This window comes from Perognathus longimembris, chromosome 20, assembly GCF_023159225.1.
Source record: "Perognathus longimembris pacificus isolate PPM17 chromosome 20, ASM2315922v1, whole genome shotgun sequence".
In the NCBI taxonomy this organism is placed as follows: Eukaryota; Metazoa; Chordata; class Mammalia; order Rodentia; family Heteromyidae; genus Perognathus; species Perognathus longimembris.
Genome location: NC_063180.1, coordinates 7446213 through 7462431, shown reverse-complemented (window position 1 = coordinate 7462431; position 16219 = coordinate 7446213). Strand labels below are relative to the sequence as shown.

Below are 16219 nucleotides of genomic sequence, written 5' to 3'. Positions count from 1 at the left end.
CAGCCCAAACCAGCATGCCTTCCTCCTCCCCATCGTCCCCAATAATCTACATCTTCCCATGGTGATCCATGAGTTCCCCTGTAGTTATTGGGAATGGTGTTTATGGAACATTCTCACATCCAGCTCCTACACAAAGTTGTGTTCAGGGCAATGATGAAAATACAGACCCAGACGGTTTCTATCGGGAGCTCTAATGGCCCCATTGCCCACCCCATCACTCTTCCCCTTCTGGTGGGAGGCAGGCCTGGCACATTTCTGCCTGGGATGCTCCTAGCGCAGCAATGGGCAAGAGGAGGGGGACCTGTACCCTCAGAGCCTCTGCACTGGTGCTTTCTGCCGGGTGCCAGCTTGCCCAGACCAGAGCCACTGGTGCCATGTTCACTTTTGCCACCTGTAAATTATTTACTTTTTGTTTCTCTTTAGGGCCACTTAATAGTTCTCTCTCTCTCTCTCTCTCTCTCTCTCTCTCTCTCTCTCTCTCTCTCTCTCTCTGTTGTCAATATTGAAGCTTGAACTTGGCCTGGACACTGTCCCTCAGCTTTTTTACTCAGTCTGTGTTGTACCACTTGATCCACGGCTCCACTTCCAGCTTTTTGGTAGTTAATTGGAGTTAAGAGTCATATGGACATTCATTCCTGCCTGGACTGACTTCAAGCCAGGACCGTTAGGTCTCAACCTCAGAGGAGCTAGGATTACAGCCACCAACACCAGGCTTTTTCCCTTAGCTTTTTTTGCTCTACCACTTGAGTCACACTTCCACTTCTGGGTTTTTGTTGGTTATTTGGAGATAAGAGTCTCAGATTTTCTGCCTTGGCAGGCTTGGAAGCATGCTCCTCACATCTCAGTCTTCAGAGTATATGTCCAGGCTCATCTTAGGCCAACTACTGTGAAATTCTGATTTTGACATACAGGCAGATGCTTGTCACTGTAATATGCATTGAAATATGCACAAAATTGGTAGAATGTTTTCAAAGTTCTTAGACAGCAATTCTAAATCTTTGGTAGCCCCCAGAGATACAAATGGAGGGAGGAGCTTCATGTTATGGGATCTTCCTGAATCACCTTGTACACCTTGTGCATAGAAGTGTTATTCCCATTTCTGCTTGAGATATTCTTGCATATAGGAACAATAATGCTGGAATTCAAACCCACAGCCAAGAGTTCCCAAGCCACATTCATTACTCTCTGTGAGGGAATCAAATCACAGTCATGGCCGGCTCTCACTCCAGCTCTGTTTTCTCCCTCAGTCCACGCTGGGCTTTGTGGCCCTGGTGCTGAGCACATTGCACACGCTCACCTATGGCTGGACCCGTGCCTTCGAGGAGAGCCGCTACAAGTTCTACCTGCCACCCACCTTCACGCTCACGCTGCTGGTGCCCTGTGTGGTCATCCTAGCCAAGGGCCTGTTCCTCCTGCCCTGCTTCAGCCGCAGACTCGTCAAGATCCGGAGAGGCTGGGAGAGGGATGGCGCTGGCAAGTTCATGCTGCCCACAGACCCCATGCTGCTAGAGAAAACGAGCCACGTGTGAGGTGCCTGGGCCTGCACCACGTACCAGGCCCGATGGTCAGGGGAGCCCAGAATGATCCAAAGCAGAATAATTGCAATTTAAGTTTGGAATGCCTGGGAGGGTCATTATGCAGTATTCAGACTGACACACTCATGCATGTGATATATATGTACATATATTTCATATATATATTATATGTAAAACAGGATTTGTGATTATACTCCCCTAGCTAAAAAGTTGAGGCCCTGAGCTTTCAACTTGTAGAATGAGAAGCAAGTGCCAGATGTTTAAAGAGCAGACAATGCTCTCCTAGATTTCAGAAGTACACACAGATTTGTCCAGGAGAAGCTTGTCCCTTACTACCACCCCCCCTCCCAAATAGTACAGAGCTGGGACTCTAAAGTGGCTGGACCTTCCACACCTCTGGCAATACCTGAGAGCTGAGCAGATGCAGCCTTTGGCAGCAGAAGTGGCAGGCTCACCCTGGAGCCCCGGCTGGGGATGGCTCCAACCAGTGTGGAGCCATGAAAAGTCAGTTCTCTGTCCTATAGGGTGGGCTGGGGACTGAAGCAGCTCCACTTGATCCTCACTGAGCTGAGGTGTTTTGTTTTTTTATTCCCCCCTTAAAGTGTGGAGTTACCACAGCGCCTGTAAATTGATCCTCTTGCGAGGGTGTGAAGTCATTGTGAAGTCACCTCTGAGCTGCAGCCACTAATGAATCCCATCTCAGAACAAGTATAATTGCTTTCTCTCCATTAAGTTGGTAGTGACCGTTCTTTAAACCACTGTGCCTTCTCGCCTTTTCCACCATTAATTTGGCCATCTCCCCAGAAGGCCTTCAGTACACCCCTGACAGACTGGTCCCAGGGGGCGGAGAGATGTCAGGCTGAGTGATGCTATTGCTAGACCCTCTTGGACCTGCCCCACTGGCTGAGGGGCTGCTGTCATTCATTTGGGCCTGTGGGAAAATAATAGGGACCCCCTTCGAATGTCCTCTGCTACCTGTAGGCAGAGAAACTGCTTCCAAGCCCTCAGAAAACCTTACTAGCACCATGTTCCTCCTTGTGGGGTCTAACAGTCACCCATCCACATCTCATCTTCCTTTGCTTCAGTTACCCACAGTCAACTTAGTCTGAAAATATTAACATTCATGTGAACTCTGAGAGGGTGGGGCTACATTCACAAATGTTATTATTGTATATTGCTGTAATTGTTTGATTGTATTCTGTTTTTTATCTCTTCCTGTACCTAATTTATTGGTTAGATCTCATCATGAAGATTTATGTATGGGGTTGCCTACCACCTGAAGTTCAGGCCTCCCTGGGGTCTTGGGATGTACCCTTAGTGGACAAAGGGAGAATTACCATCTTATACATTTAAAACAGCTGGAAAGGCCTTTTATGCCAAAGGTACAAATCTAAAATGCCAGTGTCCCAAAGCACAAAAGGCCAGACTACAGCCAGGCTCATCTGGTCTCTATTCACCAGTCCTCTGCCCTCCATCTGCCACTGATTCACTCAAACTGGGTTCCTTCCTTTGGAGAGAAACAGGGAGTGTCCAAATTCCCCAAATCCTGAAGAAGCCAGCCATCCACCACTAAACACTCATCCAGCACAACAGCCCTCCTGTGCCTGGAAGCATCTTTTCAAAGTAGGGCTGGGCAGGGCTGACAGGAGTGTGTAATATGGGGTGCCCCTGCTGCCCAGTTCACATTAGCATCCTTCAATAAAGACAGACCACCCAGAGCAAAAACCTGATCCTCTAGTTAGGTTTAGGGCTGGTTGGGGAGGAGGGAGCCGCTGGGCTGCTCCCTGCAGGTACTCCCAACTGCTGTTCCAGGCTGGGAGACAGTACTTAAGCAGTAAATTGGCCCTGATGGAGCACCAACATTGCCCACCAAAAGGCTCCCTGCACAGTGGATGAGCAATTCAGAGGTTAGCACATGCTTGGCACTGTGCAGGCCTGTGGAGTAGCTGCTAATAGAAAGCGGGAAGAACACGAGCAGTGGAAATCCCCAGATCCTCCACAGTGGGTGTTGGCTGCCTTCGTTTTCCAGTTCTTCCTTTTTCCCAACAAGGGGTTGGGGATCCTCTCTCTTACCAAAGACAATGACACAGGGCCTAATCTAAGCTGTTCCTGCCCCCACCTACCTCCTGCTGAAGGTGTTGATCAGGAGAAAAGATTTCAAGTGAGAGGCAGGAAGCAACAGTTGGGGCAGAGGAACTGTCACCTGCCAGCCCAACAGGACAATCAGCTATGGGCCTTGTATCCAAACCTTGCCAGGCAGCCTGAGCTGGATAGTCTATGTGCCTCTGGCACAGAAGTGCCTCAACCACAAGGTCTGGAGCTCCTGAGGTTCACATGTTAAATCTATGTCATTGGCAGAGTCTATGCATTTTGTTTTTCCCTTATGGAGTTTGTCTAAGAAGCTGCAAAAAATAAAGCACTTAACCTGTGACTTTCAGGCATATATTTTTGGCCTGGGATCCCAAATGCCCTAGATTGCTCCACAGGACTGGATCGGCCTCTGATTGGCGCCACTCCTCAGCCAGGCCTGATTCCTGGTGCGTTTGGTGTTGGGGTAGCCAGGCTGAATGTGTAGTGATATGTGCTAGAGCCCACCACCAAGGAAAAACAGCCTCACAGACCAGTCACAGGGCAGGAAAGAAATGGGCGGGGCCGGGGAGTCAGCTGTGGTGGGATGAGATTGTGAATGAAACACCCTAGACCTTATGATCAAAGACTGGGAGAGGTCAGAAGAGTTGTAAGAGCAGCAGAGAAACAGGGAGATTGAGATCTGGGAATGCAGTAGTTAAAATTAATTACTGGAAAAGTGAGCCAGGGAAGCATACAACTAATGTTCTGGGGTTTGGGGTTTTTAAACTCTTGAAGACAGGTGCCACATTTGTAATCCTAGCTACTCAGGAGACTGAGATCTGAGGATTGTGGTTCACAGCCAACCTGGGCAGGAAAGTTCAAGAGACTTTTTTCTCCAATTCACCACCAGAAAACCAGAAGTGGTGCTGTGGCTAGAGCACCAGCCTTAGTGAAAAAGCTAAGAGACAGCACCCAGGCCCTAAGTTCAAGCTCCAGTATTGGCGTGTGCATGCGGGCGCGCGCACACACACACACACACACACACACACACACACACACACACACACACACACACACACACACACCCTGGATTATAACATTTGTCTTAAGAGAAACATATCTAATTGTGTTTCCTGGAAAGTATGCCAAGTAGATTTTATTCATTGTAATTTTATTTTTCCCTGACAAATTTCTGTATTAATTCCATATTGTCTGTATTGGTCATTTGGTCAGTTTGGCTCGGTTTGGTCATCCATAAATACTCAAACCATGCTCTGGTGGTTGTTCAAATGGAGACTTCTGTGTCCTGGCCAGCACCTCACCACAACTCCCACAGCCCTCTGTGAGGTGAGCACTGCTGTCATTGTTGGGACAAAAATCTGGCTTCTTTCTGTAACCCCTGTCACAGGCAGAGCAGACTCTTAAAGAGGTAACTTTAGGCCACAGCCCAAATGTTTCCCCTGATCAGAAATTAACAGGACCTGAAGGCTTCCTGACGGGCTTCCTGCTATATAACAACTGGTTCCTAGACAAAAATCCATACTTTTAAAGAATTGCCAAACTCAGAGGGCAGGAAAATTACCAGGGCAGAAAATAAATGGGACACACAAATAAACAAATGAAGCACTGCCTTGTTCTTGGCAGTAGCAGTAGCAAATTCAAGTCCATGGGGGTGGGGGGACGAGAACACCTCAGTTCAAAGCAACTCAATAGGAGTTTAGTCTATGACCACAAAACCATGAGAAATACCACCATGCACTTCAATGACTGAAATAATTATATAAAATATCTAAAAAATAGTTTCAAAAATAAGAACACAATAAAACACTATGAAGGACCAGGTATGATGAAAAACAACCTTCAGAAGTGAACATCAGAGCCAGGCACTGGTGGTCCTGTCTATTCAGAAGGTGAACATTAGGTGGACTGATTTGAATACAGTCTGAGCAAGAGATTACTGAAAACAAGAGGTTATTGATAACTAGTCATTAGGTTATTAAGACTAGTATTGAACACATATAAATCTAGGATTCAGGTATAGCATATACCACTATGCTTGTCACCTCAGCTGTATAAAATCAGAAGGACTGTGAAGGTTTGGGGTTTTTTGCTCTTTTTTTTTCTTTATTGTCAAAGTGAAGTACAGAGGGGTTACAGTTTCATATGTAAGGCAGTGAGTACATTTCTTGTTCAACTTGTTACCTCCTCCCTCATTATTCTCCCGCCTCCCCCATCCTCCTTTCCCTCTCCTCCCCACGAGTTGTACAGTTGTTTATACCAAATAGCTTTGTAAGTATTGCTTTTGGAATTGTTTGTCTTTTTATCCTTTGTCTCTCAATTTTGGTATTCCCTTTCCCTTCCCTAGTTCTAATACACATTTATACAGTATCCAGGGTACTAAGATCAGATACAGTGATAGCAGGGGTAAAACCACAGGAAAGGAATACAAGAGGAAAAAAAAGGGTACAGTTTCACATGGCATGTTGAAAATAATTACAACAATGATATAACACTTCTTTCCATAATGTGGAGTTCATTTCAGCTCCTTCCACTCTCAGCCCGTGTGTGTGTGTGTGTGTGTGTGTGTGTGTGTGTGTGTGTGTGGTGGTATGTGTGTGTGTGGTGTGTGTGTATGGTGTGTGTGTGTGTGTGTGTGTACATGCACACCAGTGCTGTACTGGGACTTGAACTCTGGGCCCCAAGCTCTCTCAGCTTTTTCACACATTGTTGTGCCCTATTACTTGAGCCACACCCCCAATTCCAGCTTTGTGGTAGTTAATTGGAGATAAATGTCTCATGACTTTCCCTGACCAGGGCTGGCTTTCAACCACAATCTTCAGATCTCGGCCTCCTGAGTAGCTAGGATTACAGGAGTGAGCGGGGCACCCATGGCTCACACCTGCAATCCTAACTAATCAGGAGACTGAAGAAAGCTGGGCTGGAGGCATGGCTCAAGTAGTAGAGCACCAGATGAGTAAGCAAGCCAAATGAGGCCCTGAGTTCAAACCCCAGTACTGGAAAAGGAAAGATAAGAAGAAGGAAGGAAGGAAGGAAGGAAGGAAGGAAGGAAGGAAGGAAGGAAGGAAGGAAGGAAAGAAATGAAAGGAAGGAATAGCATAGAAAAAGAAAAACATAAAAAGTAAAAAGTCCATGTTAGAAATGTCCTTATGAACAACTGTGAAGAGGAATGCCCACCCTCCTTGTATCATCTGGGGTGTGGAAGGGGCCCGGGGGGCGGGGGGGAACTATTCTATTCACTGGGCATCCAAGGAGGACTTTACATTTTTTTTTCCCATTTCTGCTATGACTCCCAGATCAAGCAGGTTCTGCGGTCTGGTATGAGTCCTGACACACACTGAAAACCAGCTGCTTGAGTCTGTGACACAGAACACTTTCCCAAGTCAGGTGTGGTGGATTTATCACAGACAGTCAGGGTGAACAGAAGCCTAGGATTCAAGGTCATCAGCCCCCTAATATGAAAGGAAGCTGCTCAGGGCAAATAGAGTCACACCTGCATAGAGTCACTTCATACTGTGGCTGGTGAGCCCCTGAAGAAATCCACTTCAGGCTTTATACCTAAGGGTCACTGAACTCTGAGCTTAAACATTACAAGGCATCCTGTTCTGGGAGAAATGAAGACAATGCCTGGACTATCTCAACAGCTTTCCTTAATGTCAAAGTATTTTATGCACAAAAATTGCAAGAAAGGAGGGATAGAATCAGCTCAGGCCATTCAGGGAACCCATGCTTCTGCAATAATCAAAATAAATGCAAATAAAGCTGGAGGTATAGCTCAAGTGGTAGAACACATGCATAGCAGGTGCAAGGTCTTGAGTGCAAGCCCTAGTCCCACCAAAAATAAAAATTACAAAAAGATTCGGGCGCTGGTGGCTCACGCCTGTAATCCTAGCTACTCAGGAGGCAGAGATCTAAGGATCACAGTTCAGACCCAGCCTGGGCAGGAAAACCATGAGACTCTTATCTCCAATTAACCACCAGAAAACTAGAAGTGGTGCTGTGGCTCAAAGTCGTAGAGTGGGAGCTTTGAGCTGAAGAGCTCAGGGTCAGCACCCAGGCCCAGAGTTCAAGCCCCACAACCACAAAAAAAAAGATTAAAAGACACTCAAATCAATTTTTTTCAATATAGTTACATGTTCTTTTTTCAGAGTTGAGGACTGAACTTGCTATTCCACTGAGCTAATTCCCCACCTCCTAGTTACATGTTCTTTACAGGTGCATATCTAGAGACAAAAGTGACGATTCTTAAAGTCATTAAAGAAATTATATCAGTAGCCTAAAATGTCCCTACACACACACACACACACACACACACACACACACACACCCCACAACCTCACACCAAGATATTTTTGCAGCAAAATTCTACTAGATTTTCAAGGCACGAGTAATGCTATTATAGAATCTCTTCCAAAAATATTTTAAAAGATGAACTATTTATGAGGCCTCGAGTTCAAACCCCAATACCACTACCTCCCCCAGAGAAGTGAACAATTCTCCAGTTTAATTTATGAGGTCATGACAGGTAAAAATCTAGACATGAAATATAAAGGAAAATTACAAGCCAATCTCACTTTTAACATAAATGCAGAAACCCTAAACAAAACTATTAGCCAACTTAATCTTGGGATATATAAAAAGATCATACATCATGACTAAGTTTGTCTTATGCCAGAAATGCAAGTGTAGTATTAACATAAACTCTATAAATACTATTAACAGCATTCACCACATTAAAACTTCTGATCATCTCAATAGATAGAGAAAAAGAAATGATCCCAATTCAACGCTCACTGCTGATTTGGATTTGGATTGCATGCGCCGCTCAGTGAGGGATGGCAGAGAGCTCAGTTCCCAATGTGGCAGGATTAAGAAGAGAGAGGCGAATAGGTCTTATCTGGGGGCACTGCCCTAGGACAGGATTAATGTTCTTAAGGGGCCCCGGTACTTCCTGCAAGAGTCAGTTTCTGGGAAAAGCACACATCCATCCCCTGCCATTCTCCAGCTTTCGTCTCCCTATGGTCTCTCTTCTAACAAGTGTTCTGAACACTGTGATGCGATCCACCACAAGGTCCTCAAAGGCCAAAGGCCGCCCAAGCATGGGCTGTCAGTCTCCCATACTGTGAAGTAAACCTCTCTTTTCCCTATAAATTATGGAGCCTCAGGTACATTGTTAGAGTAATAGACTAAGGATACATTCTTTTAATTTTTGGCCCAAGACTGGCACTCCACCAACTGAGCCACACTTAACCCTGAAAGGGAACATTCTTAACTCGATAAAGAGTCTATTAAAAAGTTACAGGAGGGGCTAGGAATATGGCCTGGTGGCAAGAGTGCTTGCCTCACATACATGACGCCAGGGGTTTGATTCCCCAGCACCACATATATAGAAAACGGCCAGAAGTGGTGCTGTGGCTCAAGTGGCAGAGTGCTAGCCTTGAGCAAAAAGAAGCCAGGGACAGTGCTCAGGCCCTGAGTCCAAAGCCCAGGACTGGCAAAAAAAAATAAAAAATAAAAAATGAAGTTACAGGAACTGGGTGCCAGTGGCTGTAACTACCCAAGAGTTTGAGATCTGAGGATCAAGGTTCAAATCCAGGCCAGGCAGGAAATTCCATGAGCTTATATCTCCACTTAACTACCAAAAAACTGGAACTGGAGCTGTGGCTCAAGTGGTAGAGTGCCTGCCTTGAGCAACAAAGAGTATGGGGGCCCTCAATTCAAGTCGAATACAGGGACACACACATACACATACACATACACACACACACACACACACACACACACACACACTACAGGAGCTATTCTAGTGGTAGAATGTTAGTAATAATTTGCATATAGTTAGGAACGAGGACTAGCAAAATCACTCAGTGATAGAGGACTTGCCTTGCATGTTCAATGCCCTGGATCCTATCACCAGCCCTACTAAAATAATAATAAAATAAAATAATAGGCCAGGAACAAGACAGGATGCCCTATCATTTCTATTTAAGATTGTACCAGAAGTCCTGTATGGAACAGAAGAGACGACATGAAATTCGAATTACCTACAGGTAACACAATTGCCTACACTGAAAACAAAAAAAAATCTGAATATTACTATAGACAATAAGAGAGCTTATCCGGGTAGCTGCTTTACAGAATAAAGATCTACTGAGTCCTCATGTACTAGCAACAAATGGCAAGAAAATGATTACTAGAAATGTATTTTACAGTGACAATTAAATATAAACTTAACACATTTGTGGGGGCCCTTTAATTAGAAAATTATATAATTTTAATTGAAGGCACTAAAGGAAAACAAGGTACATACATACATGTTTCTGGAAATACTTTAAATCTATTTGCTTTCTGTAAATTGATAGCTCTATCTGGTGCAATAAACACCAACAAGATTTTTTTTAAAGAAATTAGTAAGCTATTATTGTAATAGGGTCTTCTTAGTCTTAGGAATGTTACTGCAGTAGATCCAGAAAACAAAAACACCTTGCAGATCCCATGCGCGTACATGTAATACAGGGCTTGGCCACATGAGGGAGCCCTGGAGTCAATCCGGAGACAAAGGGAGACCCAGAAAGGTGGGCCCGCACTCTTCATGGTTTCTGCCCCTGGGAGCAGGGAAGGCAGGCTTTCACAAGGGTCTGGGGCCTAAAGGCTTTGTGGTGATTAGTGCGGATGTATGCTGGGCTGGAGTCTGAGAGGCCAATAAGGATTTGGTGGGAATCTGGGCTCTGGATTTTGTTTGAAAAATGCGCCTCCGTAGTATTATCTGAATTTATCCAAGTGTCATGTTCAAACTCCTTACTGTGGACAGCTTTATGTTTACCAATAAGAATGTAAATAGCCAGGCACAGATGCTCACACCTGTATCCTAGCTACTCAGGAGGCTGAGATCTGAGGGTCACGGTTCAAAGCCTGCCTGGATAGGAAGTTTAGGAGACTCTTATCTGCAATGAACCACCAAAAAGTTGGAAGCGAAGCTGTGGCTTAAGTGGTAAAGCTCTAGCCTTGAGCAAAAGTATAAAAACTTAAGGAATGGTGCCCAGACCTTGAGTCTAAGCCCCAGGACAGGCACCAAAAAATAAGATAAATAAAAGAGAAACAGGCAGAAGAGGACCTTTTCTTTCCAGAGGTGGTGGTAACAGAGAGGCAGGGCCATGGTAAAGTGATTGGGTCATATTATATGCCATCAATGTATGTCTGGCATGCAAACAGGACAGGTGGCAATGCGTAGGGTTTGCAGAGCTAAAAGCATGGCTAGTATATAAACTTATTCCAAAATTTCTGTGGAAAAGTCAAATCCCAAGACAAGTTAAGGTACTCATGATGAATAAGATGTGGAAACTTGCCCCGCCAAATATCAAGATGTATTTTAAAGCTATCCTAATTAACACAATATGGTATATGCACAGGAATAGACAGAACAGAGAACCTAAAAACAGATCCATGCAGATATGGAAACTTGATACACCATGTTTTATTGGTTTTTGAGATACACTTTTTTGCATATCTTAATTTCTCTGGAAGTTCTTCCAATATTCTTCTCACAATGATCTACCTGCTGACAAATACTTAGTTGTTATAGCCCACCAATGCTCAGACAAGACTTTCCCACCAGAAAACTTGATCTTCAGCCAACAAGTGATTTCAAGAACATTAAAAAATGAACCAAGAGCCTAGGATGTTTGCATAACCCAATTCTGGTTTTAAAAACTCAAGGTCTTTTGGATTACCCCCAATGAAACACTTTTGGACTATGAATGTATGCCAAAAAAATGCATTCATTAAGAAGGCGTTTTGCCTGTCACTGGTAGATCATTCCTGGTCTCCTAGCTAGTCAGGAGGCTGAGATCTGAGGAACATGGTTCAAAGCTATCTTAGGCAGACAAATCCAAAAGCTTCTTATCTCTAGTTAGCCAGAAAAGCTGGAAGTGGTACTATAGCTCCAGTGGTAGAGTATCAGCCTTCAGGGAAAAGGTTAAGGGAAAGTCTCCAGGTCCTGAGTTCTAGCCCCAGTACCAACACACACACACACACACACACACACACACACACACACACACACACACGTGCTTTTACTATAATTTACAAAAGTAGGCATCAACAGCATGGAAGAATAATAATAATAGAGCACTACAAAGCACTCTTTTGAAAACCACGTATTCTAAAAAGAATTGAATTACTGATATATGCAACAGTTCTCTGCAAAAACCTTATGTTGACTTAGAAGAGTCATTCATTCACACTAATTTCTGGGATAGGAAACTTAATTTCAATATAAGCAAACTACTAAGGGCAAAGAACTCCATAATGAATGAAATCCAAAGAGCCGGCACCTTTTTGGGGTGGAGGTTGACTGAAAATGGAAATGAGCCATCCCTTCTGGGGAGATGGACACTATGTATCAAATTATTGAATGTCTATATATGAATGTGCAGATAAGAGTGTCAGCTGTTTGGGTATGTGTAACTGTGGAAAATCAACAACTTGTATACTTAACATCTGCACATTTAATTGTATATTTACTGGTTTCAAAAAACATTTAAATGTTATATATCTACAATGTTCGTGATGAATCAGTTTGTATGTTTGTTTTTGTGTTGGTCTTGGGGCTTGAGTTCAAGCCCCAAGGACTGTCCCTGAGGTTTTCGCTCAAGGCTGGCGCTCTACCACTTGAGCCACAGATTCATTTTTGGTGATTAATTGTAGACTTTTCTGCCTGGGCTTGCAGCCTCCAAAGTGAGACTGAGCCACCAGCACCCAGCTAAATCAAAGTTTATGTGGTACTGAGGAATCGACCCAGGGCTTCATACATGCTAGGCAAGTAGTCTCCCACTAAGCCCTAAATCAATGTTTTATATTCTGACCCAATTACTCTAAGTCCCAAATGGAACACCAATGAAGATGATGGAGGAGGCCCTGAAGTGATCAGGAAGGTGAACAAGAAAGCACGTGTCCTTTTTTTGTTTATTTATATATGTTTATATTATCACACTGCTGGCACACTTTTATTTGCATGAAATTCTGCACTGTATATACTAATTGTAGTAAAGTTACTAAACCCCAATCTTGGGGTGTGAGGGACCTATTCTGGAAGATAATTTTCACTGAAATCTAATCAAACTTTGTTAAATGGATTGTAACAAGATTATTATAAATGATGTGAAAAATAGCATTTTAATATTTGGCCCTCAACTTAAGAAAATGGGTTGCTATAGAAATTTGGGGGGGTTAAGTAACTTTACTACAATTAGTATACACGGTGCAGAATTTCATGCAAATAAAAGTGTGTGCGCAGTGTGATAACATAAACATATATAAACAAACAGAAAAGGACAAATGCACAAACTTGCTGCTGCTTAGATCCCTGCAGCTTCTAGGGCCCAGTTTCTTTTATTGATTTAAAAACAAAACAGAAAAAAAATAAAGCTGTGCTTGAAATGAATCCTGTTTTGTGTGTGTGTCTGCCGGGTTCCTGTTTTCTTGGTGACTACACACCAGCACCTGGTCCGGCATGACTTCTGCTCCACCTGCGGGGCTGGGATCTATTTGGCTGCTCAGATTCTTGGGCCCTACGGGCCCAGCAGAAGATGGAGACTCTGAGGGTCTGCTCAGGAGGCTGGGGGCCGCTTTTATCTTCTCCCCTCATCAGTGGAGGTTTTGCTCTGGGTTAAGAGGCCGTTTGTCTTTGTAAACACAAACATTTGCTTTCTCCAGTTTTCTGTTAATGGTGAAAGAATGAAAGCAAATGAAGTTTTACTGATTTTTGAGACAGGAAAAAAAAGTGAACAAGAAAGCTAGCAGTACATGGTCAGACTCAACATCTTCTGAGCTCTGCAAATTAACCCAGCGGTTACAACCGTCACAATGTTTATTCATGGGAACTGCTGAATCTCAGGAAACACAGAGCTTTGGGCATTTCGGGTTGTTCTGCTCCTGTTCTTTGCTCTGTAGTACTGTTGCTTTGAAAAACAGACATCCACAGCCAGGCAGCCATTGAAGCACTCAGAAGCCAAGAGGAACTCCCCAAGGGCCTCACCCCCCAAAACTGCCATCACCCAAGCCGGGAGACTGTTCCCCAGAGACCTCAAGACTGCAAGACTGCCTTTATTTGACCTGTCAGGACACACAGCGAAAAGAGATTTTCCCCCCGAATATTGTTGGTACTCCTTCCTTCCCTCCTTCTTCTCCTTCTTTCCTTCTCTCCTCCCCTCCCTCTTCCTTCATTGGTTTTTTTTTTGTTTGTTTTTTTTTTTGGCCAGTCCTGGGCCTTAGACTCAGGGCCTGAGCACCATCCCTGGCTTCTTCCCGCTCAAGGCTAGCACTCTGCCACCTGAGCCACAGCACCCCTTCTGGCCGTTTTCCATATATGTGGTGCTGGGGAATCGAACCCAGGGCTTCATGTATATGAGACAAGCACTCTTGACACTAGGCCATATTCCCAGCCCCCCTTCATTTTTTTTTGTTTTGTTTTTTTTGTTTTTGTTTTTTTTTTTGGCCAGTCCTGGGCCTTGAACTCAGGGCCTGAGCACTGTCCCTGGCTTCTTCCCGCTCAAGGCTAGCACTCTGCCACTTGAGCCACAGCGCCGCTTCTGGCCATTTTCTGTATATGTGGTGCTGGGGAATCGAACCTAGGGCCTCGTGTATCCGAGGCAGGCACTCTTGCCACTAGGCTATATCCCCAGCCCACCTTCATTGGTTTTTGATACCAGGTCTTGATAGAGTTGTCAAACTATCCTCGAACTCACAATCCTCCCATCTCAGCCTCCAAAGTAGCTGGGATTACAGACATGGACTATCACACCCATCCAGGAACATCCATTGAAAACAATAATATTATTTAACTTTGGGGCTACCTGAGGTGTTGGCGCCTTCTGGCCCTTTCTTTTCTCTCTTTTCCACCTGCTTTATTCTGTAGGGAGAGGACCTAACAGGCTCCATCTTTCCTCCCTACCCCTTATCACTTTAAGAATATTATAGCAGTAGTATCAGTAGTATTCGTATTTGCTCCAAACTGTAGGCAACCTGAATTGTATCAACAAGGAATTATGCTAGTAAATTGAACCCTTCAGATGAAAACAAGTTATTCAGCAAGGAAAGAAAATGACTATTGCTCCAGTAAAACTTCGAACCATAATATGGAATAGGGAAAGACTTAAGTAGCAGAATAGTATGTGTTATGTGATACTACTTGTGCAAACCTCAAAAACCAAGCAAAAACAATGATGTGTTGTTTAGCAATATGTAAACACCTAATTTAGGATAGCTTATATGTTGTTTTGGTATGCTTTTTATAATGACCAGAAACAAGTGAAGACTAAACAATATTATGTAGGAACACATACCACATACATATGTGATTTTTTTTTTGTCGGTTGTGGGGCTTGAACTCAGGGCCTGGGGGCTGTCCCAGAGCCTCTTTGTGCTCAAGACTTGAGCTCTACCACTTGAGCCACAGCACTATTCTGGTTTTTGAGTGGTTAGTTGGAGATAAAGATTTCACAGGGTCTTTTCTGCCTAGACTGGCTTTAAACTGTGATCCTCAGATCTCAGCTTCCTGAGTGGCTAGGATGTGATTTTTTTTTTTTTGCCAGTCCTAGAGCTTGAACTCAGGGCCTGAGCACTGTCCCTGGTTTCTTTTGGCTCAAGGCTAGCACTCTCCCACTTGAGCCACAGCGCCACTTCTGGCCTTTTCTATATCTGTGGTGCTGAGGAATCAAACCCAGGGCTTCATGTATATGAGGCAAGCACTCTACCACTAGGCCATATTCCCAGCTAGGATGTAATGTTTTTAACTTATAAAAGCAAGGGAATGATGAAGCCAAAGTTCAGGATAGTTTTTATTTCTAGGGGAGCAGGACAGTTGTTTCTGAAGCTGTGTGGTAGGCTCGGGGCCTATTGCCATGTTTCACAATTTATAACTGTGCCTTCTACAAAGAGTTTATTGGATTCATAAACAAAGAAAAAAAAATAAATTCCCCCTTTCACTGGCCACTCATTCATTCAGTCAACAAACAACTGCTGTGTGCCTGAGAGACAAAAAATACTCTGTTCTGTCCTGGTTCTAAGATAAGGACTAAAGCAAATCCCTTCTAGCCTCCCAGGATACAGAGAGGGCTGGGTGCGAGCCTGCTCTGTAACTGCAGAAGATAGAAGCCAATCCACAATCTGAGCCATCAGCTTGAGGATAATTAGGGACATCTTGAAGGAGGAAATTTTAAATTAAGATAAGTAAGGTAGTCAATGAGAGACAACAGAAACACCTCACTTTGAGTGATCTTCCTGCCTCTGTCTCCTGATTAGCTGAGATTACAGATATGCACCACCACACCCAGCTTAATTTGTCTTATGCACATGTTATCTACATGTATGCACAAACACACACAGGGTTATTCTAAGTTTATGCCTTTTCTATAAGTGTGTGTCGAAATCCTCTTTCATTTTCATAGATAGTTGTTAGACTCTTACTGTTTAGAAAAGTACTGTTTTATTTTTTGGTGTTTGTAGTTGGTACTGTGGCTCACGCATCTCCATGAAATTCAAGTGTAGAAACCTCCATGTCTCAGTGCTGGGACCTACCCTTCTGTAGGGTGCGTGGG

At 44.1% G+C, this 16219-nt stretch overlaps 1 protein-coding gene across 3 annotated transcripts in view; it reads left to right on the top strand.

The window, feature by feature from the left end:
* Positions 1-1879, top strand: part of Steap3 (STEAP3 metalloreductase) — a 45956-nt gene extending 44077 nt beyond the window's left edge. For all 3 annotated transcript variants that reach the window (XM_048369242.1, XM_048369241.1, XM_048369240.1), the window contains exon 5: positions 1248-1879. In XM_048369242.1, coding sequence (XP_048225199.1) covers positions 1248-1529 — 282 coding nt within the window. In that variant the 3' untranslated portion in view covers positions 1530-1879. The remainder of the gene's footprint in view (positions 1-1247) is intronic.
* Positions 1880-16219: the final 14340 nt, after the last annotated feature.